The sequence below is a fragment of the Cheilinus undulatus genome, linkage group 19, assembly GCF_018320785.1.
Source record: "Cheilinus undulatus linkage group 19, ASM1832078v1, whole genome shotgun sequence".
NCBI lineage: Eukaryota > Metazoa > Chordata > Actinopteri > Labriformes > Labridae > Cheilinus > Cheilinus undulatus.
The window spans coordinates 32856110-32882365 of record NC_054883.1 but is presented as its reverse complement, the minus strand read 5'-3'; the positions used below and the strand labels follow the sequence as shown (position 1 = coordinate 32882365).

Genomic DNA, 26256 nt, shown 5'->3' with positions numbered 1-26256 from the left:
CTGCCTTAGAGAGAGAGCCAGGAGCTTGGACATCCTGATGGAGCTGGAAGTAAAGCTGCTGCTCCTCAAAAAGAGCCAGTTTAGGTGGTTCGAGCATCTGACTGGGCCTCTGGTTAGGAAGTTTTGGCTTCTGATTATTATGCCTCCTGGGCGCCCTCCTGTGGAGGTCTTTTGGGCACACCCAACTGGGAGGAGACCTCAGGGTAGATCAAGACTTCTGATTAGGAAGGATGGGGCTTTACATTAGGATGCCTCCTGGGCACCCTCCTGTGGAAGTCTTCAGGGCTTGTCCAACTGGGAGAAGACCTCAGGATAGATCAAGACTTCTGATTATATGTTTGGACATCTGATTAGGATGCCTTCTGGCCGCCTCACTTTGGAAGTCTTCTGGGCACGTCGAACTTGGAGGAGACACTGGGTAGACCCAGGACTTGCTGGATGGATTATATATCTCATCTGGCCTGGGAACGCCTCAAGATTCACCAGGAAAATCTGGAAAATGTTGCTGGGGAGCGAGATATCTGGAAGTGAAAGATAAAAAATTGATATGTATCTTTAAAAGGGCTGTCCAGATTAATTGCATTAATTGCAGTTAACCAAGATCCACATTGAGTGTATCATTTATTTTTCTAAATCAGCTAATGGGCTAAATCAGAGCTACCCAGTCTCTTATCTAGAGGCTAACAATGTCAACCCATTTTTCGACTGCTCTTGTTCCAGATGTTAAATTCGCCATGCAGTCCTCCATAGACATTTTGCAAAATCTCTTTTTCAACTCTTTAACACATGAACAAAGCTAGCCTTCTACCTGAATTCTCACAACCATTAAACATTTGATTAAAAAAGCATACGAAAACAGAAATCGCTAAAGGTACAAGAATGTGTATATTTTTTAATGAGAATGAAGAAACTGCATATCCCACTATGCATTGCGATCAATTTTCCATGGCCAAGGATTGCTTTTTTAGGCTTTCAAACTAATTATGTACCATTTTTCCGTTATTATCTTTACTTTAGTGTTTACGTGTACAATTTAATGTTGTAATTTGGTCACGATAAATCACATTAATTAATAAAGGTCCACAATTATTTCATTAATTTTTTTTTTAATAAAAATTAATCTCATGCTTTATAGTCCCTTTCAGCACACTTTATTTTAGCTATGTCAGCATCTTCCTGCAGCCACAGTAACGTAAAATAAGTCCACCACTGCTCCTTAATGTCTCACTTGACTTTAAAAAACTCACAGACAGCTCAGTGGAAAAGTAAAAAATCATCTGAACCTTATGATGTCAAACATGTACCTTTTTATGGTTCACTTATTTCCTTTTCACTTCATAACATTCCAAATTTTGGAATTTTAAAGTGTGAAAAATAGGATGTGATTAATTGTGATTACCCACAGAAAATCTGAGATTAATTGCAATTAAAGCTCATGATCTGCTGATGTCACTCCTTTAAAAATTAAAATATGGGTAATAAAACGTATGCAGGGTGCATACAGGATTACAGCTGGCGGCGTCACTGTCAGAGGCCGCTCTGTCTGTACTATGTGGGGCAGATGTTAAGCTGCCTGCTCACTGACAGCTTCACAGCACACACACATTCAAAGATACACACACAGATCCAGGGGATACAGATGCACGCACACACAGGCACTCGCTCACCCTCTTTCTCTCTCTCTTTAACACACACGCTGTGAATAAAAGCGATGATAACCGCAACAGGAGCGAGTTCCGCCATTTCGTGATGTTGTGGCGACAGCAGCATTGCATGCAGCAGCAGTGGCTGTTTGTGGGTCTGCTGTGCTGTGTAAGCCCGCGAGGATGGGAGATGTGCAGGAGGAGACGGTGCAGGAATGTATGAGTGTTGGTGTGAGACTGACAGACTGGGAGACAGCGATGAGACATTCATAGAAGTATGAACTTGCTCATTTCTTATTGGGATGTAAGATTTTTGGATATTTGGAGTTCAGGTTGATATGATGATCGTGTGTGTAACAATGAATAACCCAACTAAGAAATAATTAAAACAAAGGCACATTTATTAACACCGGCAGTTTAATATCAGCATTTACATCAGAGGTGGGCGATACAACCTAAAATGTACATCACAGTATTCTTTATAGTCTTTGATAGTTTAATAACAGTGTTGCATATTTAAGCATCACAGCCCCCTTTATTCTCCATAAAACAAGCCTGTGATGTGATGCTGAACTCATACCTGTACATATGATCAAAAAGAGTTTTTTAAGCATCTCTGTGAGTTCAGATCTCTGTATTTTCTTGCTTGTAATTGAATCTGTGGTTTTAAGTTTCATCTCTCTCCTGCTAAGTTGTGTTAAGCTGCTGCTAGAAACATCTAATTTCCTGAAATGGATCTTTCATCATAAATACGTATATGTCATTCAATACATCTGTCTGATTCCAGCTTAGGTAATTTACATCACTTCCCGTCCCATTCTAGGTTCTCCCATTGTAGAGGTCTGCAACAGATGAGCCCAGAACGCCCCACCATAGCAGCCAGATCTTTGCTTATTTTTGCCACATGCTGTATGCATGTCTTGATCAATTAAGACAGAAAAATGACAAAAACAGAGCCACATTTATCTCATTTTAGTGGGCTGTATGTCCATATGAGTAGAATATGTCACAGGCTATGAAAAAATGGTATGGTAGCTTCTGGTTGGTGCTTGGTTGGAGTAAAAGCCCAGTTTGGCATTTGGAAAAAGTTCCCATGTTTGTACAGAATGCTGTTCTTTTAAATCTTTCCAGCTTAGCTCTATTCTGAATCAGATGGAGATTGGAGATTTATTGAGATAAAACTCAAAAAGTCAGGAAAGTGAGAGCAAGGAAATGCCACCAAGATGCAGCACGAGTGCCTGATATGAAATCCGTGGCGGCTCAAGTTAGAGTGGACACACACGGCAGCCGTCACGCAGAAAACACACACCCAGTCTAATATGAGTATAAGGCCCTGTCCACACAGAGACGAATTCAGATGTATACGCAGAACTTTTTTGACGTTCAACGTTTCACCCAACGTTTTGGGAGGCCGTAAATGCCACTTTTTGAACCAGGTCCAAGAGTGAACAAATCTGTAAACGGCGTTTCGTCTTCGTGTGGACAGCAAACTGCATCTTTCTTGAAACGATTACGTCACATATAGCGTAGCCCACTTACCTCGCGTGCACAAATCAAACCAAAAACAACAATGACGGATTACGGGGACGTGTTCGTGCTGCATAAACTATTGAGCTTATTATGGCTTTAACAGCAAAATTTGATGCACTTTGACCACCATGGCAAACAGCATACTCCAGATGTTCTTAAATCCTATGTGGAGAACAACCAGAAGGGCAACTAGAAGAAAGTTTGTGTCTGTTTTCTGTGATCGTCTTCTCTCCTTTGGTGCATTTCCATGGCAGTGTTTCAGCGCAATCTACAGGCTTGGCAGATATACAGCGTTTCCACTCGATTTCAGTGGTTCCATGCTTACACAGACCTGAAACGATCCCGTATTTACGGAAAACTTTTTCAAAATGAAACGTAAATGTAACATTTTTGTCTCTGTGTGGACAAAGCCTAAGTATCAAAGTGAAGCATGCAGAGAGTCGGGACTCAATCTGAGCTGTAGTGTGCCATAAATCACTCTTCTAAGCTTTTTTATTTACTCACCACTGTGGCTGGTAGGTTGAGCTATCGATGGCATCAGTGTTGACTTATGTGCACCACAACCAGACGTGTAAGTTTGAACCTACTGAAGGTACAGCAAAAATCTATTTCATGGCAAAAGTAAGACTTGATATGGTACTGATATCGGCTCACCACCCACCACAAATGTTCATAAAAATGACACAAGAATAAATCACACATTTGTGTGAAAAATGCTCCTCAAATGAAATAAATGAAATGAAAATGCTCCATTTTGACTAAGCATTTTAACTTGATTATCTTGTGGTTGATAAGTATGTTACTGTTTTTTATTTTTTACTGTAAATAATGGATTCACTGAGCATTAGGTTTGGTATCTGATGTTTTTTCATGTAGTTTGAAAATATATCAGTGTATATATATATTCCCCAACTCTCGTGTGAGTTATTTTGCACATCTCTCTGTTTTCTCCTCCTCTCTCCTGCAGTTACACAACTCAGTCTTACCTGCAGAGCAACAGTCAAGTCTGAACATGCTGGAGCGGGTGGGACTGCCTGCTTGAGAGTGATGGGGGGAGGCAGATAGAAACAGACAGAGACGAGATGTGCATGCTCTTGTACAAAAAACGAGAATCCTTGCTCTCTCCCTCAGTGGCATGACGAGGAGAAATTAGGTCACCCAGGACGGATCAGAGGGAGCTGGGGGGAAACATTTCAGCGTGACGTAAAGCCTGTCGCAAGCACTCACATACTTCCTGTTTCTGCTGCACGTCACGTCCCAGATGATCTCCTCTCATCATCTCCTCCTGCAGTTTTAGCCGTCTTCTCCTCCTTTATTTACGCGCACACGTCCTCCTCCTCCTCGTCCCTATGTGTCCCATCAGCCTACTGAACATGCTGAGCTCATTTTTCAGCATTAGCAGCTGTTAGAGTCTGACAGAGCTACACAAGGGTCATGTCCTTGGTCTCCTTTGTTAGCCAGCATCCTTTTCTGTTATTCAGACAAAATACAAACCATTATTTAATGATCTCCTTGAGGAAAACTCCACATTTTGTCCATCCATGGCCTTTGTTTCTAGTTTTCTCTTCAGTTTGATTATTTTTACAGCTCAATTAATCTTTTTTAAGATTTATTTTCGGGCTTTTTAATGCCTTTATTGATAGTGGAGGACAGTGGATAGAATTGGAAACAGGGATGGAAGAGTTGAGGAGAGACATGCGAGAAAGTGCCTAGAGGCCGGATCCCAACCACTAGGCTACCTGCGCCCCCAATTTATTCTAAAGCCGTGTTTCCATCAGGGGGTCCAGTTTGATTCGGTACGGTTTGGCATGGTTTGGTACGCCAAACCCCAAAATAGTTTGCGTTTCCATAGACACCCATACTTGGTGGGTGGGCTGTAAAAGCATGCATGTGAAGTCACAGCGCGGGTCTGCTGGTCCAGCGGCAGGGTTATAGAAAGGATGAGTTACAGAAATCACTAGGGAATAAGCATTAAACAGCTTTATTTCAGCTAAAGTGCTTGAAAAAATAACTACATTTTAATTATGTTAACGGCGGTCAGTACAGCTCATCAGCTGATGGAATACGTGTACAGAGACTGTTTGCGACGCAACTGTACGTTAGTATGTGAATATATCCAGTCTATAACAGTTTATAAGACAAAATGTAAAAGTTCAGAGCTTACTGAGAGAATTCGCCGCATTAAAAATGAAGTAAAAGTTCAACTGGTGTTAAAATCAAACTAGATTAAGTCAGACATCCTGGATGCGCTGATCTCGTTTTAATATAGGCTGCAGCCTGAAGTTTTACGAGACCGTTCAACGACCACAGAGCAATGTTTTCACAGGTTACCTAATGTAAGAAGTAGATTAATAACTAGTTACAGAAGAGAATCAACTGTTCTAAGGCTTCATATTCACAAAACTTAAGCATTAATTGTGATGTGAGCCTTTGAGCTCTGCTTTGTGTTCTTAAAATCAGGTCCAGATAAACATCAGGAAACTTGATTTGTGGCCAGATACCAATATCCATAGACTAGGAAACAGTGTGGATCTCTGTCAGGTCCAAATATTTCCGATTTAGGCAGATATTAGTCAGTTTTTCTCCTGTTTTCGCCCACTTCTTACAGAGCAGACTTCCCTGTTTTGAAGCCTGGAGTCGAGCAGCTGAGTCGCACGCTGACGTGACGTCAGTGCAGCCCCCTGTTGTTGTGTGTGTAGCTCCACCTTTTTGGTACGGATAGGTAAGATTGGTACCCCTACGGAAGGGTGCCAAAAAGTGGGACAGTACGGGTCAGTTTTTTGGGACCCTTGCCAACTTTTGCACTATGGAAACGCAAAAAAATGCGTGCCATTCTGCACCGAACTGAGCCGGACCGCTTGGTTGAAACTACCTGTAAGTTATCGAAAGGATCCTACAGAGACTGACCGTTGTATTAAGTCAAGAAATCAGCAGTTACATTACTCTCTCTAAGGCCAACGGACTCCACTGTCAGATCAGTCACTTTGCCTCGTGGAAAACTGGAGTTTCTGGTAGGGATTGGCATTGACAGTAGTTTTAGTATTTCAGTAGTTGAATTTCATTATGCAGGAGTATCTAAATACTCTCTAGGAATGGGCAATAATATGGTAACACTGTATCCCAGTGTATTTATAAATAGCCACAGTATTACTTTTATTACAATCATGAACACAGTGCTGTGTAATGAGTGCACATTTACAATTAATGCCTTGAGATTGTGTGTCTGTTTCCAGAAGCAGCACCACTGCCTGTTCAAGATGCTGTAACAGTGATGACAGCACTCCTGTTAATGACATCACGCAAATGAGGACTGATAAAGGACTAGTGCATGTGCTACAGCATGGCATGTGCTATAGCACTACTGTACACCTCTCTGGTTTTCATAAAGCCAAACTTAAACCTGCACCACTGGCTGCAATGTGATCCACAGCAATGTGGGTCTAAAAACACTTAAATTCTTCCTTCTGGAGGAAGTACAATGGTGGGAAATTATCTGCAGTTTAATGCCAATAACCACACATGCTGCAGCAACAACAGGCATTGAACATTATTATAAATATATATTTACCCCCTTTTTGTGATATGTAGACAAAGTTGATTGGTGCTTGTTGGTTTTCAGAAGAATTTCACATAACGAGAGAGAAAAACTGTTAATAGTGACTGTCCTGATTTGCTCAGCAAGCTACTTGCAAAAGCATTCTGGGATTGCAGGGTTAACAGTTTGGTAAAAATGCTCTATGGAGTGCAGTTTTCAGTGAACAGAGTCCTACATTCAAAATAAGAGGTAAGTAACTGAGATGGGTGTGCTGAGAAATGTGCCTGGTCTCTGGGTCAGGGAACATGCCGATTCGGCGCTTCACCGTGTCAAACTACTGCTCTGGCCTCCTGATGGCCATCGTACAGGCCCATGTCCAATCTCTCCAGGTTACTTCCCAGCTGACTGCTGGAATGTGAGAGTCCTCCTGAAGAGAAGTCACATTCCAAACTCCGACTAGGCTGACTGCCAAAACAGTTGAGAACAAGTCAACGACACCTCAGCACCACCACCAACAGTTCAGCCAACGTTAGCTGTGTAGGGATTTTGTCCTAGTCTTGCACTGAGAGCCCTGAGGGCTTTGCCCTGTCACCTTCATACCATGTGCTTGTTTAATGGCTGCAATGTCAGGAGTACTCCCCTATTATTGGGGTAACTGTGGCTCAAGAGGTAGAGTCAGTCATCTTGCAATCAGAAGGTTGAGCAAGACACTTAACCCCAATTTGCTCCCACTGCTTTGTTGATGGGGTGTAAATGAGTATTGATGCATTTGAATGGGATTATCTAATACCGATGTCTAATTCTCCACAGCAACCTCTGCCATCAGTGTGTGAAAATAGAGTGAATGGGGTAAAAGGGTATGAATGGGTTGGTGTGACCTGTGGTGTAAAAGTGCTTGGAGTAGTCAGATGACTAGAAAAGCTCTGTACAAGCTCAAGTCCATTTACAAGTCCAAGTCCATGCCAGTCTTTCTTTTGTAGGTGACCACATGTGATACAGTTTAAGGGTGTGGCTTGGGGGGGTCTGAAGCTAATGGTCTAGAGTTGGTCTGATTCCAATACCAGTATCGGATATACAGTATGTCCGATACTGCTTAAGATGGAGGTATTGGTATCAGTGAGTACACAAGTTTGTGCATTGATCCGATACCATTTCTAACTTTATATTTTGCTGCCTTTAGCCATGCTAAATGTCAGCGCTATAACTTGGAAATCAATTCTTCTTCACTGCCTGAAAATACTGCATACACAAGCTACTGTCTTTAGAGCAGTGAAGAAAAACTGAAGGACCCACTGCAGCAGCAAAGAATGGTGGCTGCATGACAGTTTTTCTCTGAATGTGATCGTTAAAAGACCTTCTAGACCGGCGCAGTCATACACAAGAAGAAGTGACACAGTTTATCAAATTTAAATAAATTTTGAACTATAAATCGTTGCCTCTCTGTTTTTCCTATTGAAGCCGATGAGCCATTGTGCTTTCCCATTGACGTTATTGATACCTTTAAATCCCTTGCTGCAGCATTTTCAGCGAGCCTGGAACTCGTGTGACTTTTTTGGACTTTAATGATTAAATTCACAACAGCAAACCTGATATTGAATATCTTTTGATCCATTTTAATCCAACTACGAACATTTATTACCACTAGCTTTAATGCTCACAGTCATATTGCTTACCCTTTGTGAGGGTCTGTCAGCCAATGGCAGGCTGTTCATGCTGCCCAAATAGAGTATAATGGAGAGAGAGATAGAGAGCCAGTGAGGCATTCCCATGTAATACTGTTATTTTAATATTTAGCAGTAAAACTCACAATAATCAGCAGAAAAAAAAAACTTTAAGGGTCATAGAGGACCTGCACATTTTGGTTTTTTAATGAGCCATGTTCTAAGTCCCCCACAAAGCTGTAAACAGTATGGAAAAGGGATGGATGGATGGATGGATGGATGGATGGATGGTTGGATGGTATGTTCTGAGTCAAATGTAGGACTAAAATTAATTGCTACTCTTCCAGAGCACCGTCAGTTCAGAAAGTTTACACTGGTATCAGATTGGTACTTGGTATCGGCCCATATCCAATGCTCTGGTATCAAAATTGGTACCAGGGAGGAAAAAATGGCATTGGAACATGTCTACAACCTTCTTTCAGCTGCATAAGCAACTGCTTTAAGCACTGGTTACAGGTCTCTTGACCTGGAAATGCTTAGTGGGGATGCAGCGTTATGGGGGTGGCGCTATGCGTACAGGAAGGAGCTTTGGTGGTTGATTTGGCAACTGATGTCAGAGTCTAATCAGGGTCCATCACAATTAAGCAGAACAAAACATGACAGAGGTACAGCAACAGAACGGCAGCTCCTAGTAGTAGTTAAAAACCACAAAACATGTCTGTCACGGTAGCCACCATTATTAGAAATGTGCCATTACAGCTATAAAATGAAGGATTTCTCAGGCTTTGAAAACTGTTGGAGATATTTGTAGTAATGTAAAAACCCAACTCAAGATACATATAACATAGGAATGGTCATTATTTAAAACCATATAGACATTTTAGGTAAAAGGGTCTTAATGTTGTAGCTTTATAAAATATAAAAAAGTGTATCAAAGCTTAAAAAAGCTCCACGTGCTCTTGCACTTCTTCAGTCTTTAAACCTGCACAGAAATGAGTTTTTCTTTGTGCCATTGCTGTGCTTTCATAGTCATACAGTATATTGATGCTCTTTGGCACAGACTTGTGTTCTTCATGTCTCATTATTAGCCTTCAAACTGCAGGTAGACCTAAGATTAATCTGCTGCCATGTTTCCTCTTTTCTTTTGGCTTGGTGTTGTTTTCTGTGTGTGAAAGCAGTAGCAGGCACGCACAGGTGTGTGATTCTGTGAGCAGAGGGTGTGATGAGTTTCTGTTTGACCTTGACTGAAAAGGAAGGCTGCTTTTTAAGCTAATCCCCCTCTGGAGGCTCTGCTGTAATCGTCATGAACGGCCTCCTGTGGCCGACTGTATACACACTAATGCCTAACACACACAGGTATGCTTAAAGATCAAGATCTGTGTTTTGGGAGTTTTATTGAATTTTAATCGCTCTGGAGATCAGATTATCTCCTCTGTGAGTCTGGGTGTGTTTTTCTGTGTGTTAGTGTGTTTTACCAGAACATATTGAACTCGTAGGGATCGTTATTCTTTAATCATTGGTCCTCACTCTGCATTACTTAGTTTTTTGTTTTTAAAAGTTTTGCAGATGTGATTGTGAAATTTAGGCATATATTTCTGTTAAAGGTTCTGTTTGAGCTTTATTGCCTTTTTTTATAGGACAGCTGAAGAGGGACAGGGAATATGTGGAGAAAGAGCAGTGGGTGACATGCACGTGACAGGATTGGGATGGGAACACATTGGTTCATGTAGCATGATTTTGCCGATCTGACAACTGCGAACAAGTCTGTTATTTTTCACATGTCTTTGAATCAGTGCACCAGTACATCCCTGATATAGCCCCAACTGTAGTCTGATAACTTCAAGCAGCATCAGCACCCAATTATCGATTTACTCTGTTGCTACAAGGGCTGGGTATTACAGCCTAAAATGTGTATCAATGTGCACTTTTTTGCCCTTTGCAGTAATAGTGTTCCGTCGTGGCATTACAACTTTAAATGAGATTCAATTACAAAGACCCCACCAACATCAAAATTAAATTTGAGAAAGTTTGATTGTGTTGATGATGAGAGAGGTTTCAAAAGGGAGATGGGGGTAAATTGGGAGATGGAAGGATGGAGGGATGGAGGGAATAGGTAAGGTTCCTGGGATGAAGGTATTAGGAGAGGGTCATGGAAAGGAGGGCTGAGGGTAAGTGGGGTGGGATAGAGGCATGAAGAGATGAGGTATGGGTCTAGAGATGGAGGGTTAAGAGTAAGGGTTAAGAGATAGAGGGTGAGAGGAAAGAGTCATGTGATGGATGGATGGATGAGGGTAAGGGTTGAGGGATAGAAGGATGAGGTAAGAGTTGTGGAAAGAAGAGATTAAGGTCATGGAATGAAGGATGAAGGGTTGAGGGTAGGGTCAGGGATTGAGATAAGGTAACGCATGAGAGGTAAAGACATGGGTGTTAAGGTTGAGGCATGAAGAGATAAGTTAAGGGTCATAGGATGGAAGGATGGAGGGATGAGGGTAAGGTTTGAGGGATGAAAGTAAGGGTTGAGGGATGGAGTGTTAAGGGTAGGGTTAGCGGGATGGAGGGATGAGGTAAGAGTTTTGGAATGAAGGGATTAGGGTCATGGAATAAAGGATGAAGGGTTGAGGGTAGGGTCAGGGGTCAAGATGAGGGAAGGAATGAGGGAAGAGATGACTGTTAAGGCTGAGACATGAAGAGATGAGGTAAGGGTTGTAGGATGGAAGGATGAAGGGATGAGGGTAAGGGTTGAGGGATGAGGTAAGAGTTGTGAAATGAAGGGATTAGGGTCATGGGATGGAAGGATGAAGGGATGAGGGTATGGGCTGAGGGATGAACAAATGAGGGTAATTGGGTAAATCTAACAGGGTGATTTGCTGGTCTGATCCGGTGATGGTGCAGCTTGCAGCAAAGTAAATACTCTCACTTCATGTTGCTGTTATTACAAACTTTTATTTTGGAGAGGAGAGAGAACATACATTTTACCTCATTACAATGCCTCACGGTAATGTTTGTAAATTACACAGACACAAACCGGTGACGTTTGGTTAGTGTCCTGGCCACTTCAGTGTTGGTGTAAAACATGCAGGTGACTCGACTCAGACTGAGCTGCTGTCTGTTTCATATGACTCTGCTGTGCTAACGGTGGCCTCAGTTATGCTTCACTACAACACTTATGCATGCATGAGTTTAAGCCAGTGATGACAGTGTTGTAAAAATTAATTTCATGGCAGAAATTTTACTGGTGCTATTATTAATACTGGTTTACTGGCCGACACTATTCACTGCAACAGCACAGAAAGCTTTAGAAGAATAAACCAACAGAACAGTAACACAGGAAAGTAGCTGCTTAAACTAATGAGCAAGGACTAAAACGTGAGACGAGAATGGAGCACAGCTGTGAACTCAGAAGGAGTAATTACAGAGTGATGCTGCAGAAAGGCTTTTAACACGCTAATGCTACAGGTATGCAGAGCTCTGTCAACCTTTTAGTCTGTGTGTTTGCATGTGTGCTCATGTGTGAAGGTTAAATTCCTCACACACAGATTCCTCGTCAATCCTGTGCCCACTCCTGTCAGTTATTGTCTCCTGACTCACTTTTTCTTCTGTTTTTTTCCCCCTCTCTGTTTCAGGACCCGGCTGGTATATTTGAGCTGGTTGAACTGGTTGGAAATGGCACCTATGGGCAGGTCTACAAGGTGAGTCCCCACATCATAATGTTCCTGCCAAGTTTGTGAAACTTCCTCCTGGGAAGTATGCAGATAAACAAGCTGCATTAACTGTATCATAACTGTGACAGTCCCTGTGTTTTGATGCAAGGAGTCCAAAACTTGCACCTGAATCTCTGAGTCAAATATTGATGATTTCTGAAGGTTTCAGGTTGAATTTGATGACTGAGGGTCTTTACATTTTGCTGCAAAAACAACAAAAGCTACACATCAGGCAAAAAAACCCCTAAAACACACTCAAGTACAGAAAAACAGGAGTTAATCGTTGGGTGTTTTTACAACTGGGTGAGGCTGTTATGAAACCGGGCATTCCCCCATTGGCATGCTTCAGTTGGACGTATGTGAACACAGCAGTCACATTGATTCAGATCAGAAGAACAAACTAAGATGACTGGGAAGAAGTGGTCTCAGCCCACTGTCCTTGAGCGGTTTGTTTGCAGTGCAATTGACCCAGCAACTGCAACAAATCACTGGTTGACTCATCAAACTCCAGTTGAAGTATACGCTGCAGAAGTAGAAGTATAACAGTGACATGTCAATTAGATTAGGGTTTGTTTAGCTCAGAGAACTTTGTCCAGCTCATCAAACCCCAGTAGTTGGTTGGTTGGTCCTAGTACCCCTAGTTTCTCTACTAACACTGCCTGTTTAGTTATGGGTCAATGTTTGACCATTAGGGATGCAGTAATATCTTTACTACTCTTGTCTTTAAAGAGTAAAAAATGTGACCTTTAAGGTCGTGCCACAGTATCTCAATCAGATCTGAGTCAAGACTCTGACTAGGGCACTCCATTTGGTGTGTTTTGGATTTGCTGCGTAACGTAAGTGAGCATGATCCTGAGATCATGGACCAATGGTCAGACATTCTCCTTCAGGATTTTCTGGTAGAGAGCAGAATTCATGGGTTCATCAATTACAGCAAATGGTCCAGGTCCTGAAGCAGCAAAGCAGCCTCAGACCATCACACTAATGCCAACATGTCTGACTGTTGGCATGACGTTCTTTTGATGAAATGCTGTGTTAGGTTTAGTCCAAGTGGAATGGGAATATCCACAGAATAATTTCCCAAAAGTCTTGGGAATAATCAGGATTTTTTCAGTCAAATGTGAGACGAGCCTTTGTGTTCTTTTTGGTCAGCAGTGGATTTAGCCTTTGAACTCCCCCATGGATGCCATTTTGCTCAGACTCTTCCTTTTTTGTTGAGCCATGAACTCTGACCTTACCTGAGTCAAGTGAGGCCTGCAGGTCTTTAGATGTTTTTTTGGGTTCTTTTGGGACCTCCTGGATGAGTCGTTCATGCGCTCTTGGAGTCATGTTGGTAGGCCAGTCACTCCTGGGGAGAATCACCACAGTTCCAAGTTTTCTCCATTTGTGGATAATGGCTTTCACTATGGTTCACTTGGGTCTTAGAGATGCCTCTAAAAGATGTCAGGGACTTTGTTTCTGATCTGGTCTTGAATTTTTTTCAATGGATGTGGCTGGTGAGATTGAACTCAGCTCACCAAAAAATGTGTTTAATTACTGTTAACTCATGATTGAACAATGGGGAAAATGACTTTTTCTGTTTTTTCTTTTTTTTTCTCAAGGCACACAATATTTACATCCATGCAAAAGTAGTCGTTTTAACAGGTGTTATATTTCATTTTGTCTTTTATAGTTGAAGTAATAACATATGGTTGTAATTCACACAGCACACCTTAACTTGTGCCTTGCCACACCATTTGAGAACCACTGGTCTAAAATAAGTTATTTGGCTCAGTATAGCGCCACTTCCTCCTCCATCATGAGCTCCAGTAAATGACACAGTTTAATTTCTGACCAGAATCTTTAGTTCTTCCTGATTTTCTTCTTTGTTCTGTGGCGGTAAACGCCCACACTGACAGTAACCACACAGCAGAGAGCCTGTTAGTGTTCTTCATTTAAAACCTATTAACACACATCTCCTCTCATACACAAAGACTCTCTCTGTGAGTGCTGATGTTCAGTATTGATCTGCTGTTTGAAAAAGGTGACGCCTCCTCTGGTGAAATGATTGATGGAACAAAATTCACACAAACTGTGGTTGATCACAAAGCATGATGGGTAAATTAAGAGCCTGCATTGTCAGATAATGACACCAACTGGAAGATAAACCTCCTGGGTTGGCTTAGTTCTTGTTGTGGGGGCTCTTTATACCCAATTATGCATACCGAAGTACTGAATAAGTGTTTTTTCATCATAAAACCTCCTTTAAAATAATCTAATTTAAAATGCTGTATTACTGATTATTCCAAGACTGACCAATACTGCGTTTGGACAAACCTTGATACCAAATTTGGTATCAGACTCTGTGGCCATGGTTCTCTGAGGGAAAACGGTGGATTGCCCCCCCAGGGGGAGAGGGTGTCTTTGTCCCAAGTGAAGGAGTTCAAGTATCTCAGGGTCTTGTTCATGAGTGAGGGTAGAATGGACCTCGAAATTGACACGAAGGCTGTTGCACCGTAGCGGCGTGGTGAAGAGGGAGCTGAGCCACAATGCAAAACTCTAGATTTTACCTATCAGTCCCTGTTCTGAACCTGTATGGTCATGAACTTTGAGTAATGATCTAAGGAAGGACATTGGTGGTCAAAAAGAGATTCCTCAGGAGAGTGTCTGGGCTCAGCCTTTGAGATAGTGTGTGGAGCTCGGACATCTGGAGAGATCTCGAAGTAGAGCCGCTGCTCCTTTGCTTCTAAAAAAGTTAGTCGAGGTGGTTCAGGCATCTGATCAGGATCCCTCTGGTCACCTCCCTGTGGAGGTCTTCAGGGTGCATCCAACTGGAAGAGGACCCCAGGGTAGACCCAGGACTCACTAGAGGGATTATATATAAAATCTGGCCTGGGAAAGCTTCGGAATCCCTCAAGAAGAGCTGGAAAATGTTTTTGGAAGAGATGTCTGGGTGGACTAGCTTGGATGGATGGATGGATGGATGGATGAGTCCAAATTTCCTCTTTCCTTCTCCTCATGTCTTCTGCTTTGTTCCACACATTTACTGAGAAAACTTTGATGGAAACAGAGTTTGTAATTTAAAAGAAATAAAAGGGAAAAATGAAACAACAGTCAGGGATAACGCACTATGTTTTTGACAAGTTCACATGAAATTCTTATAAGTCTTCTCTTGCATACCTGGTCAAATATAATCTACTTGTTTTGAAGTTTTCTTACCGACCATTTCCAGCAGAGAAAGCTCTAAATCCCCTCTGCTTATGACTTAACATTGACAGTAATGCAGTTCAGGAGAAGTGGGAATAAAAAAACTGAAGACATGTGGAAAGGAAACATAATTTATTCAGGTTATCTCAAGGATACAACCAGAACTTTCCTTGAAAAACATTTGAATAACAGTGGAAATCGACACTCAAGGCTGGAAATGAATAAGCATTAATGAATCAGGAAGCTTAATTAGCACCAGATTAAATACTTTTCCCAGGAAACCTAATTAGATATTGCAATGAAATGCTAGGTCCTACTTATTACATTTTTAATGTAGCTGTAGGAGCTGTAAAAGAGAGAGTCACCAAATATTTTTATGTGAGAGGAAGAATGTCCATTTACTAAAGTTAATATACAGTAAATTCAGAAGTATTCAGACCCTCTTCACTTTTGTTTGTTTTCTTGTTGCAGCCTGTTTCCAGTTGAAAAAAAAATCAGTTTAACTCTCATCAATCTACACTCAGTACCCCATCATGGCAAAGTGAATACATAATTTTAGAAATGTTTGCAAATTTATTAAAATAAAACCGAACTATCACATTTACACAAGTATTCAGACCGATAACAATAACACTGTAAATTTAGCACAGTTTCCTCGTTTCTCTGGATCTTTGTTGGGATGTTTCTACACCTGGAATGGAGTCCACCTGTGGTAAATTAAACTGATTGGACATGATTTGAAAAGGCACACACCTGAGCTGGATCACAATTGATCCAAATGTTTCTCATTCTGGTGAGGATTTTACAACTGGATTGCCTTTAATCCACCAGGCAAAGCCTACTGAGAGGAACAGTAAAGGTTCAGTTCCGAAAAAGTTGGGGCGCTGTGTACATGAACCCATATTTGATTCACAAAAGAACATGAGCAACATATCAGATTTTGACACTGAGACATTTTACCATTTCATGAAAATATCAGCTCATTTTGAATTTGATGGCAGCAATGCATCTCAGAAAAGGTATGGACAGGGTGACAAAAGGGTCAAAAAGTAAGTGGTGAGAATGAAAAACAGTTGGAGGAGCATTATGCAACTGATTAGGTTAATTGGCTTCAGGTCAGTTACATGTCTGGGTGCAAGAGGAGCATTTTAGAGAGGCAGAGTCTCTCAGAAAAGAAACTTGAGTATTGATAGACGAATAATGATGATTCACTTCATGCAACTTAACTTTGTCTGGAGTTTGAATCTTTGTTCTTTGGAGTTTGAATTGAGCTGTCAGAAGAATTAAATATCTTTCAAAGCAGCTTTTTGCATGCTTTCTTTTTCATCACAGTCATTCCAGTCTTTCCTGGTGTGTATTCAAGGTGTGCAAAAGCTAGGACAGATGAGGTAGCCTGAACTGGCTCTGAGTTTTTCCAGGATTTGATTAATCAGCGTTTACAAAGTGGGGTTAATCAATGAGTTCTATTGATCGAAGCTTCTGCAGCCTGAGAGTTTAGTCTGTGAACATCTCTGTCGTTACGCCTCACTGTATTCATGTCACTGTTCATCACAGTTACATTTTAATTTACTCACAGGGCTTAATGAGGATGCTAAAGTGGCAACAGGGATTAAAATATAATAGTTTACAGATAAATTTATAACATTTAAAATCCTTTTGGACTTTATGAGGCTCTTAATAAAATCTGATCAAACAAAGACTCATAAGGAGTTATGTCTGTTGTTGTGCAGGGAGAATTCTCACACAATAACCTCTAAAGTTCACACGTGTAATGAAAGTCTGACACATTGACAGTCTGTATTTGTCATAATTGTGCTTCAGGCTTCATGTCACCATCTTTATGAGGCACAGATTGGGTTTTAAAGGCCTCCAAACTCCTCCCTTTTTATGTCCTGTTGTTCTCACTGCAGAGAGAAGACTTTTATTCTGAAAGAGCTGCAAACATGACGCACGGACATGTTTGATTTAGCTCAAAATGTAGAGTCAGAGCTCCATAAATACTCACATGAGTCAGTGCGTTTCAGACTTTCTCCTTTTTGATGTCATGGTCTTTTGTTTGCAAACCCACTGTCTCCTTTTTCATTACTGTAACTTTCTGTGAAAATGTCACTCAGTCTTCAGAGTAAAACGGGTTCTTGCTTCTCGCAAAAGTCTGGATTTAGGACTTCATACATATAATCATAAAAACATGTTTTTCTGTTACTGAAATTATATGCTCACTGTTTGACTGATATTTTTAGAATCCCATTTCCTCTTCAGTATTTATCATTTAGGAGATAAAAAAGCAAGGCCAAATGTGCACAATTCTTATTTCCCGCTGCAAAAGGAAGGAATAAAAACACTCAGATCAAGAGCTGAGATAAGACATGATGTTGATTTCACAAGGATGAGACGAGATTTTACAGCAGGAGGTATTGATCCAATGTGCAACATTTCTTTGGTAGTTTCCAGTTCAATATAAGACTCTGATTTAGCATTTGCAATGTGTTTTGGCTATTCAGATGCCAAGTGACAGCATTTTAATACATGCATCCACACAGTGCATTAACGATACATCTTCAGTGACAACCAGATTTCAGAACTCACATGCCCACCTCTTGTCTCCCTGCATGCTGTGTGCTATGAAGCTGCTTCTGATAAGAATGAAAAGGGGCCTCTTTAACAACTTTTCTTCCTCATGTTGTCATAAATATGCTTTTGAAGGACACAGTGATGTACTATTTAGCAAATAAACCTTGTGGGTTACTGGTTACTGGATCAGCTATGAGGGAGTTGAGATGTGTTCTTCATAGATGAGCTGGCTCTTAGAGCTGGCTCGTTTTCTTTGAATGATGGGAGTCAGCTTCCTCTTTTTTCCATGTTTTTAAGGATATAAAGCAAAAAGATATAAGCAACAAGCTGGTTCCAAGAACCGGCTCTTTTATATGAATGATATGAGCTAGCTCCCGTTTTTTGTTATTATTTAATCCACGTTTACAAAGCCTAAATGTACCAAATGATGAGCTGTTTAGGAACAGAGAGACCAATCTTTATTACTGTGCTGAGACAATCTAGACCTCTGGGTCTAGTCTGGGTTTTAAGGTGTTCAAACAAACACCTTAAAACCCAGTCAGCCGACTGGGATGTCTTTCATGCATGGGTTGAGACCAAAAAGAGGATGATGCCTTTTTCAGTGGTGGGTGTTGTAAGGCAGGGGTTCCCTACCTATGTTCCTAGGGCCCCCCCTACTTGAAAAGCTAAGGCCTCCAGGACCCTCTTGGAAAAATTCAAATCAAATTTGATTGTTTTTATTGACAAAATCTGAACATAATAGGCCCACATACTCTTGTTGTTGAAAAAAAAATCAATGTATAAACTTTCCATTATTAGTACAGGGCATGTCTTGAAAAAACAATAAAGAGAATTTTGTCTTTTTTTTTTTTTTATCAAACCTCTAAATTCTCAAGTTTAAAAAGTTGCTAATTTACAAGAAAAAAGTAGACATTTTGTCACTTTAAAAGTTGTAAATGTAAGTGAACCAAAATTAAGTGTTTTTGTGATTATAAAGTCAAAAATTCAACCAATATTTTCAATTTGATTTCTTGTAAATTTTTGGCCAAACACTGTTTTACATTGTAGTGAAGGATTTTAAAATTTGACATTTTTGAGTTTCTATTGTCAAAATTAAAGACATACTTAACTGAGAAATTGCAATATTGTCTCGTAAATTTCCTACTTTTTAAACTTTGAAATCCAGAGTTTTTTTTCTGGAAAATAAACAACTTTAAAATCTTACTTTCCCCCAAAAAAACGTTAAATTTTTTTGCTTAAAAATGACAGATTCTCTTCATTTTTAAAAATATTTTAGGTTGACCTTTAAACATCATATTTCTAATCATGATTCTTACAAAATATATTTGTACATCTAATTTTGACAAGGTCAGAGCAGACAGGGTCCCACCCCCCCCACCCCCCGAGATCTTTGGCGGTTTAGACACACTTTGGATTTCACTTTGCAGGGACTTTAGTGGCTTTGCACTGGTTCAGGTCACGTCGGGTCAACCTTGGTCCTGTACTACTCTGGCCTCCTGATGGCCGTCCTCCAGGCCCATGCCTGATCTCTCCACGGCACACGCAGTCACCCCCGACTGGTCCAGCCCTCTGGGTCCTTGGCACCCAGTGCGCATTGAGCTGGATCAGGCCAAGAAAAGAGTGCCATGCAGGTGCCTGTAAAAAAATCCACCATTTAGGACAAATGAAGTAGATGTTTAGAGTTTAATTTTTTGCTAGCAGTTTAGTGAAACATGACATAAATATGATGAAAATAACATGAAAAGGTTCTAAGGAGAGTTGTGTGGCCTCTGTCTCAGGTCCAAACTGCATCATTCTTCGTTCTCTAAATTTAAGTGGTTGAAATTTGTTTATAAATTTACGCCCTGGCTTTTCGTCATAAAGGTGGGGGTGGGCCTTGAGGCTTGAGAACCGCTGGTCTACACAACCAATCCAATCCAGATAAAGGCATCCCAGACCACCTCTGTATGCTATCCGAAGTTAAACTGTTTTCCTTCAAGTGTGTCCACATAAAGCACTCAGTATTACTGCTTGGCTTCCATACGCTCAAAACAGATATAAATCCATGTGAATGATTTGTATAAACACGATTCAGTCATAACAACTATTGCTGCCTTGCCTGTGCATTGATATTGCGAGATATTTTTATACCTTGATGAGAGATGTCATGATGCTTCAGTTTCTGTAGATCCTGTCGCACCCGTCCTGGGATTTTAACCTCAGGCGATGTCCATCACATCATGTTTGACTAAATTCAATCATTTTTGGCATCAAGTTGTGCAGCCAGTGATTTGAAAAAATAATGCATGTAAAGTTTAACCTTCTTAAACAAGTAAATATAATGATTTTATTCTGGCAAACATTTTTTTAGAGTTTTTATTACATACACATTTTTATTGTATTCTTCTGCTAATATGGCTGTTAAAAAACTGTATGAAATTTCATTCAGAAAGGCAGTAAAAAGGTCTGAGGAACAGTATGAAGGGGTTCCCTGACATGTAATTTTAATGTGTTAGGTTTATGTTGTTTAGATTATTGTTGACAGAATAAAGTGTAAGGTAGCAAAAATAAATCCTGGATATGCTGTGATTTCATCCATGACTGCTAACTGTTAGGAAAATGTGATTCACAGGGCAGGTTAGAGCATGATTCAGTCTGTGATAAGCTCAAAGTTTTGCACCTAAAGTGTTTAAATAACTTGGAGAAACTCTAAGAATTCTGACCCAAAGTTTTGTGGTCCTGTCTGCCAAGAATACTCCAGAATAAACTCCCTTAACAACACAGTCTTTTACCCAGAATTCCTAAATCCTCATGCTTCAATGATCATGAGGTAAAGTCTCTGCAGGTATCTCCTCGCTCTCTCTGACAGTCTTTATGTGTCAGGGCTTGTGTTTAAGTTAAGAATGTGAGGCTTGTCTGAACGCAGGGCCTGAGGTGTGTTTTTATGCCTCTGGGGGCTTTTAAAAGACACTCTGCCCTTTTCCTCCTCATCATCACCCCCTCCCTCCATCTTTATCTCCCCCTCCCTTCTTATATTCGTGTTTGTGTTTGGTGCTCTAATACAGCTTCCTGGTGTCATAATCTCACACACACCCCAGGGTCTGTGTGTCACCTCTGGGAGATTGTTTGGCCGGCCGTCGGCGTCGGAGGAAGAGCGATATGAAAACAAAGAGGCAGTCTGCGGCGGTATCTCTTCCTCTCATCTCTGCTCTGTTATCAGCCTCGCCTTTTATTGCCTCATCGTGGAGGATCGCTGCCATTTGTCCCGCGGTCACAGCAGCACTTCACACAACTTAACCCGAGGTCCAAGAGTGGGTTTACTGAGTCAAAAGGAGAATAACTTCACTGAATAAATCCCCAAAAAGTCCAAACATGGCTGATGTGGAAGCAGTTATCTGATTTCTCTGTTAGCTGTGGAAACAGTAAGCATCGGCCACATGAGGCTTGTTTTAATCCTCTAAGAAAGGCTGCAACTTCACTGTTGTTTCCTCCACAACTTAACAACTTCACTCTGTTTTGCATCTTTAATTAAAAAAAAACAGATGCATTGAACTGCATATCCTTTTCCATTCTTGCATAATGCCTTCATCCTAACTTGCTCAACATTGCAGGGTTTCTGTGATCATATTTTGTGCTTCTTATTGCTCTTTACATTTTCATTAAGAGACAGGTCTGCATGCAGGCTGGTCTAGGCCCTGCCCTCTTTTATTGTGAAGCCATGCTGTTTCAACACTTGCAGAATCTGCCATTGTCTGACTGAAATAAGCAGGAACGTCTCTAAAAAGATGTCATCTCATCTTACAGATGTGCAAGTGACCCATGCCATGTGCACTAATACAGTGTTTCCCAACCATTTTTCCTTGCAGCCCCCCCTACAATTACCTAAGAAAAATGGACCCCCCCCAGGACCCAAGAGAGAGGAAAAAGTGACACACTGCCACCAAAAATCATCATAGATTTTGTTTCACGGATAAAACCTTAAAAATGGCCTATGCATGCTTTTCTTATCAAAAGACCTTTGTATAAACTACTTAATAACTGTTTTTTTCATGGTGTTAGTCAATATTTGCAAATCTATTTCTGGTAGTCTCAGAGCAGACGAAGCCTTGCGCCTCCCTAAAGATCTTTGGCGCACCCACCAGGGGGTCCCTGACCCCAGGTTGGGAACCAATGTACTAAAACACCCCCATGCCATCACAGATGCTGGCTTTTGATCTTTGAGAGGTGGACGGGGCTTCTGGATGTTGTTGATACAACATCCAGACATTGATTCAGACATTTTTCTGAACCCCTTCACTTTTTTTCAATTTTGTTATGCTGCAGCCGGATGCTAGAGTCCAAAAAAATCACATTTTCTCTAATTAATGTAAGCTCAGTACCCCATTACTAGAGTGTGTTAACAGAATTTTGGAATTTTTTGCAAATTTATTAAAAATGAAAAACTGAAATATCACATTGACATGAGTATTTAGACCCTTTGCAACAACATTGTAAATGTAGCTCAGATTCCTCCATTTATCTGATCTTTTCAGAGATGTTTGATTGGAGTCCACCTGTGGTAAATGAAATTGATTTGAAATGATGTAAAAACCTCACAGCTGTCCTCCTGGATCTTTGTCCCATCTCCTCACAGGATCTCTGGAGCTCAGTCAGAGTGACCATCAGGTTCACCTCTCTTACCTCTTGCATCATATCATTGAATCGCATCGTATTGCATTTTGCATCATACCATATCTTATTGTAACCTGTTGTATCATATTCCTGGGTTTTTATTTCAGGAATTAGTCTTGTTTTTCATCAACTGTGAGGTTGTTTCAATCTGCATGCTTCTTCTCAATTCCTCAAATCTTTGGACGCCTTTACCATGGGCCACTAAGATTTATAATCAATCTCAAGCCCTTAACTCATCTTCGGATTCTACGTCAGTGGTTCCCAACATTTTTTCAGAAGGGCCCCCCTACCTATAGCTATAAAAAGCTAACCTTGACGCTGATTGGTCCTGTCACTTGCTAACCGGGCCCAGCCTCTTCAGATGGGAGCTTTGCAAGATGGATTTGCCAGTGAGAAACACGGAAACGGGCGTATCCATCTGCTTTGCAAGGTTACTCCTTTCTATGGTGACAGTGAAAAGGAAAAGATGAGAGACGACCAGAAAGATGTTAGACTGAAAAAAATACTTTCTTCAATCTGAGGAGGTTTCGGACTCCCAGATACATTCAGTGTCTGATGCAACACTGAGAAACCCAGATCTGTGTGTGTTTCAGAGTGTGTGTTTTAGAGTGTGTGTTATGCGTATGTGAGTGTGAGCCACTCACATGTGCGACTGACCCAGAGTGTGAAATATCATGGCCTCCCTGCACACACAGACTGTCATCACTTTGCCTCTTCCAACCCCCCATTCGTTCCCCTTGCTAAACAACCTGCCAGCCCTGTTGCTAGGTAACCGCGGAGAGATGGTGTGTGTATATGTGTGTGTAATGAGGTGGTGGGCTGGTGGCGCTGAGGTGGATGAATTTCCACTTTTCTGGCTCAAACAGCTGTGGTTGTGTCTGTAGTTTAGAGCGGGAGAAGTCAGACTGAGTGCTCTTTTATCCTCTAGTGCCATGTTTCCCAATCTATGGGTCGAGACCCTCCAGGGGGTCACAAGGTTAATCTGACATTGATTACTCTGACTGATGGGAAAGAAGAAAATCAAAATCAATCTTTGCTTGTTATGTAAACCCTGATGCCTAAAAACACAAATAAAGGGCAGGAAGAGGATTTTATGGCTGGAATTAGAAAAGGATTTGATAGTAGTGTTGTTTTATCATTGTGCCATGCATTAATAGTACTAATAATGGTGGTTAGCTGGGCTTTCCTGGCTAAAACAAGGGTGAGGTGTTACCTCTTTTCTTTACCATGTGCACATTGGTTATACCAAGCAGCAGGGCCAGAGGCGTCGTGTTTTCAGGTTGTCCCTTCGTCTGTCTGAGCCTTCCTTGTGAGGTTGATATTTTAAGAACGCTTAGGGGATTTTCTTCAAACTTCGCACAGACTTTGTCCTCTGTAGGTTTCTCGCAGTGCATGTTCTGAAAGTGTGCTGTAACACGGCTCCACTGTCTTTGCACCCTGAGACATTTATATCGATACTGTGACAGCCTGATATTTAAAGTTCCTGTCCGTCTGTTTTCAGTGTGTTTCTGCACTGCAGGCAACAAAAGAGCACGACACACATGCACTACTTTTCCTACTTTCCATCTTGCAAAGATTCAAGCTGATTCTCTTGTCAGAAAAAGACTGGACCAGTCAACTTCAATAAAAGGAAGAAGAGGTGGTAGCTATGAGTGTGGTTGAGCTGAAGCAGGTGCAAACCTGTAAACAATGGTGACTGATGGATGGATTTGCAGCTATAGGTTGTTTGCAGTCACTGGATGCTGATGATGCTGAAACATCAGATGGGGGACAAAAACAGCAATAAGGAATCAATGGGAATGGAGGAAAATTTGTACATTTATATATGTCTATATATATATTTCTTTAATTGTATGCAAATTTAGCCTTTAGCTCTGAGATCACCCAAACCACAGCCAGCCACAAGGGGGATATTGAGAGATTTTAACCTCATCTTTCTGGGACTGTTGTGTTCCACTTCCCCATCACTTGGTTTGATGCTGACATGATGTGTTTTGATTGGCAGAAAATCTGAGCAGGAAACAGATCTTTGGTGCTTTTTCTTATGAATGGATATTGAACTTTCAAAGACCCTGATGTGGACATAAAGAAAACAGCTAACCTGACCCGCCAGATGGATGTGTTTCACATCCATCTGGTAAACCTTACATTGACAGCGTTTGGGGAAGGGCAGAGCCTTTGAAAAAAACTTGGAGGGTGATTGGATGAATGTTTTGTCCGTCACATCAATGCGAAACATAGTGACTATAGACATGTCAGTACACAACTTTTGTCGTTTTTGGAAAGAGAAATGCTCAGTGCTGTTCTTGGTTCTTCTTTTAATGAAGAAATGTCGTCAAGTTCTGATAAAACTTACGCTTTAGCAGCTTACGTCTTGACTCTGCCGCTCCTGAAAGTACTGCCCCTTGACGCTAATTGGTCCTGTCACTCTCTAACCGGGCCCAAACAGTTCAGATGGGAGCTTTGCAAGATGGATTTGCCAGTGAGAAACACGGAAATGGGCGAGGTTAGAAAACGGCAGCTTTTTGTCAAGAATATCTAATTAGTTAATCATGCATCATGTTTAATAATGGCTGATAGGTGGATTTATGTAGAATTGATTGATAGGTGAACATGCATGCTGCAATTGGCATCAGGAAATTTCTATTTACATTCATTATGATCCCTTCACTTTATAACAGAGTGACTGTTTTTTCATCAGGTTACCCACTTTGTCTGCAGATGAGGCAATTGATATCACTATTGACTTAATCCTGCAGACCTTCTAGTACACATCAAACCAAAGGTGTCTTGTAATGAAACTAACCGGCTAGCTCTGCCACTTTTAACAGCTTTTCTCCCTTGTTTTTTCATGAACACACATTTAATGGGACCCTGGATCTATCATTAAGCAACCAGCTGGATTCAGGAGCTGGCTTTTTATAAGATACAAGATACATTGTCATTTAGAGGACGTTTTTGTCCAAAGTGACGTATGTCTAAGAGATAGTCTTGTGTTAATGATGTTCAAGACTTTGCCCGAGGGCCCACACTGATTGGATAGATTATGCTTCTTCCAAGATTTTAACCCCCCATCTCATGCGGCGATGTAAACCGCTGAACTATCCAGCTGCTTTCATGAATGACTGTAGCTGGCCCCCATTTCAGAGCCAGTTTCCTTTCTCCCATTGTTGTTATTTAATCCACATCTAAAAAGCCAAACTGGTACAAATAAGGGAGCCTAAAGACCGGCTCTCGTAGCTGAGCTGATGCAAATGATCCGCATCTCTAAAAGGAGATGGATTTCCCATTACAGTGAGTGAGGCTGGATGGACATTGGTTGTGAAAACACAAGCTAGATCAAGGTTTCCTTTGACAAGCTGTGACAAACTGAACTGAACCCAACTGAACAACCTGCTTCGAAACGGACCATATTTAAGCATCGTCTGACTCCACTTCTCCAGACATTAGAAGTTTTTTATTCATTTCTGTCGCCAAACTTTTAAACTTTTTGCCTGAATGTGTCACTACTTTCAGGACTCAAAAGTAGCTCAACTTTTTTTTCAATTTGAATAGTTAACAGAGCTATAAACAGTGCTAAACTCTTGCATTTTGTCAGCACTTCTCTATGCAGAAATAGCTTCCTGCCCCCCATCTGGAGTTCTTTGCTGTGACGTGACATCAGCAACCTATAGCTGCAGTTTTATTAGAACTGGGCAGCATTTCTGTATTCAAAGAGGAGCAAAGAACCACACTGAAATTTTTTTCTGGTGGGAAAGATGTTTTTTTGCTTTTCCTGA

At 41.1% G+C, this 26256-nt stretch overlaps 1 protein-coding gene across 6 annotated transcripts in view; it reads left to right on the top strand.

The window, feature by feature from the left end:
* The window catches only part of tnikb (TRAF2 and NCK interacting kinase b), a 98830-nt gene that overhangs the window by 5393 nt on the left and 67181 nt on the right, over positions 1 to 26256 (top strand). For all 6 annotated transcript variants that reach the window (XM_041813846.1, XM_041813850.1, XM_041813849.1 and 3 more), the window contains exon 2: positions 11993 to 12058. In XM_041813846.1, coding sequence (XP_041669780.1) covers positions 11993 to 12058 — 66 coding nt within the window. The remainder of the gene's footprint in view (positions 1 to 11992; positions 12059 to 26256) is intronic.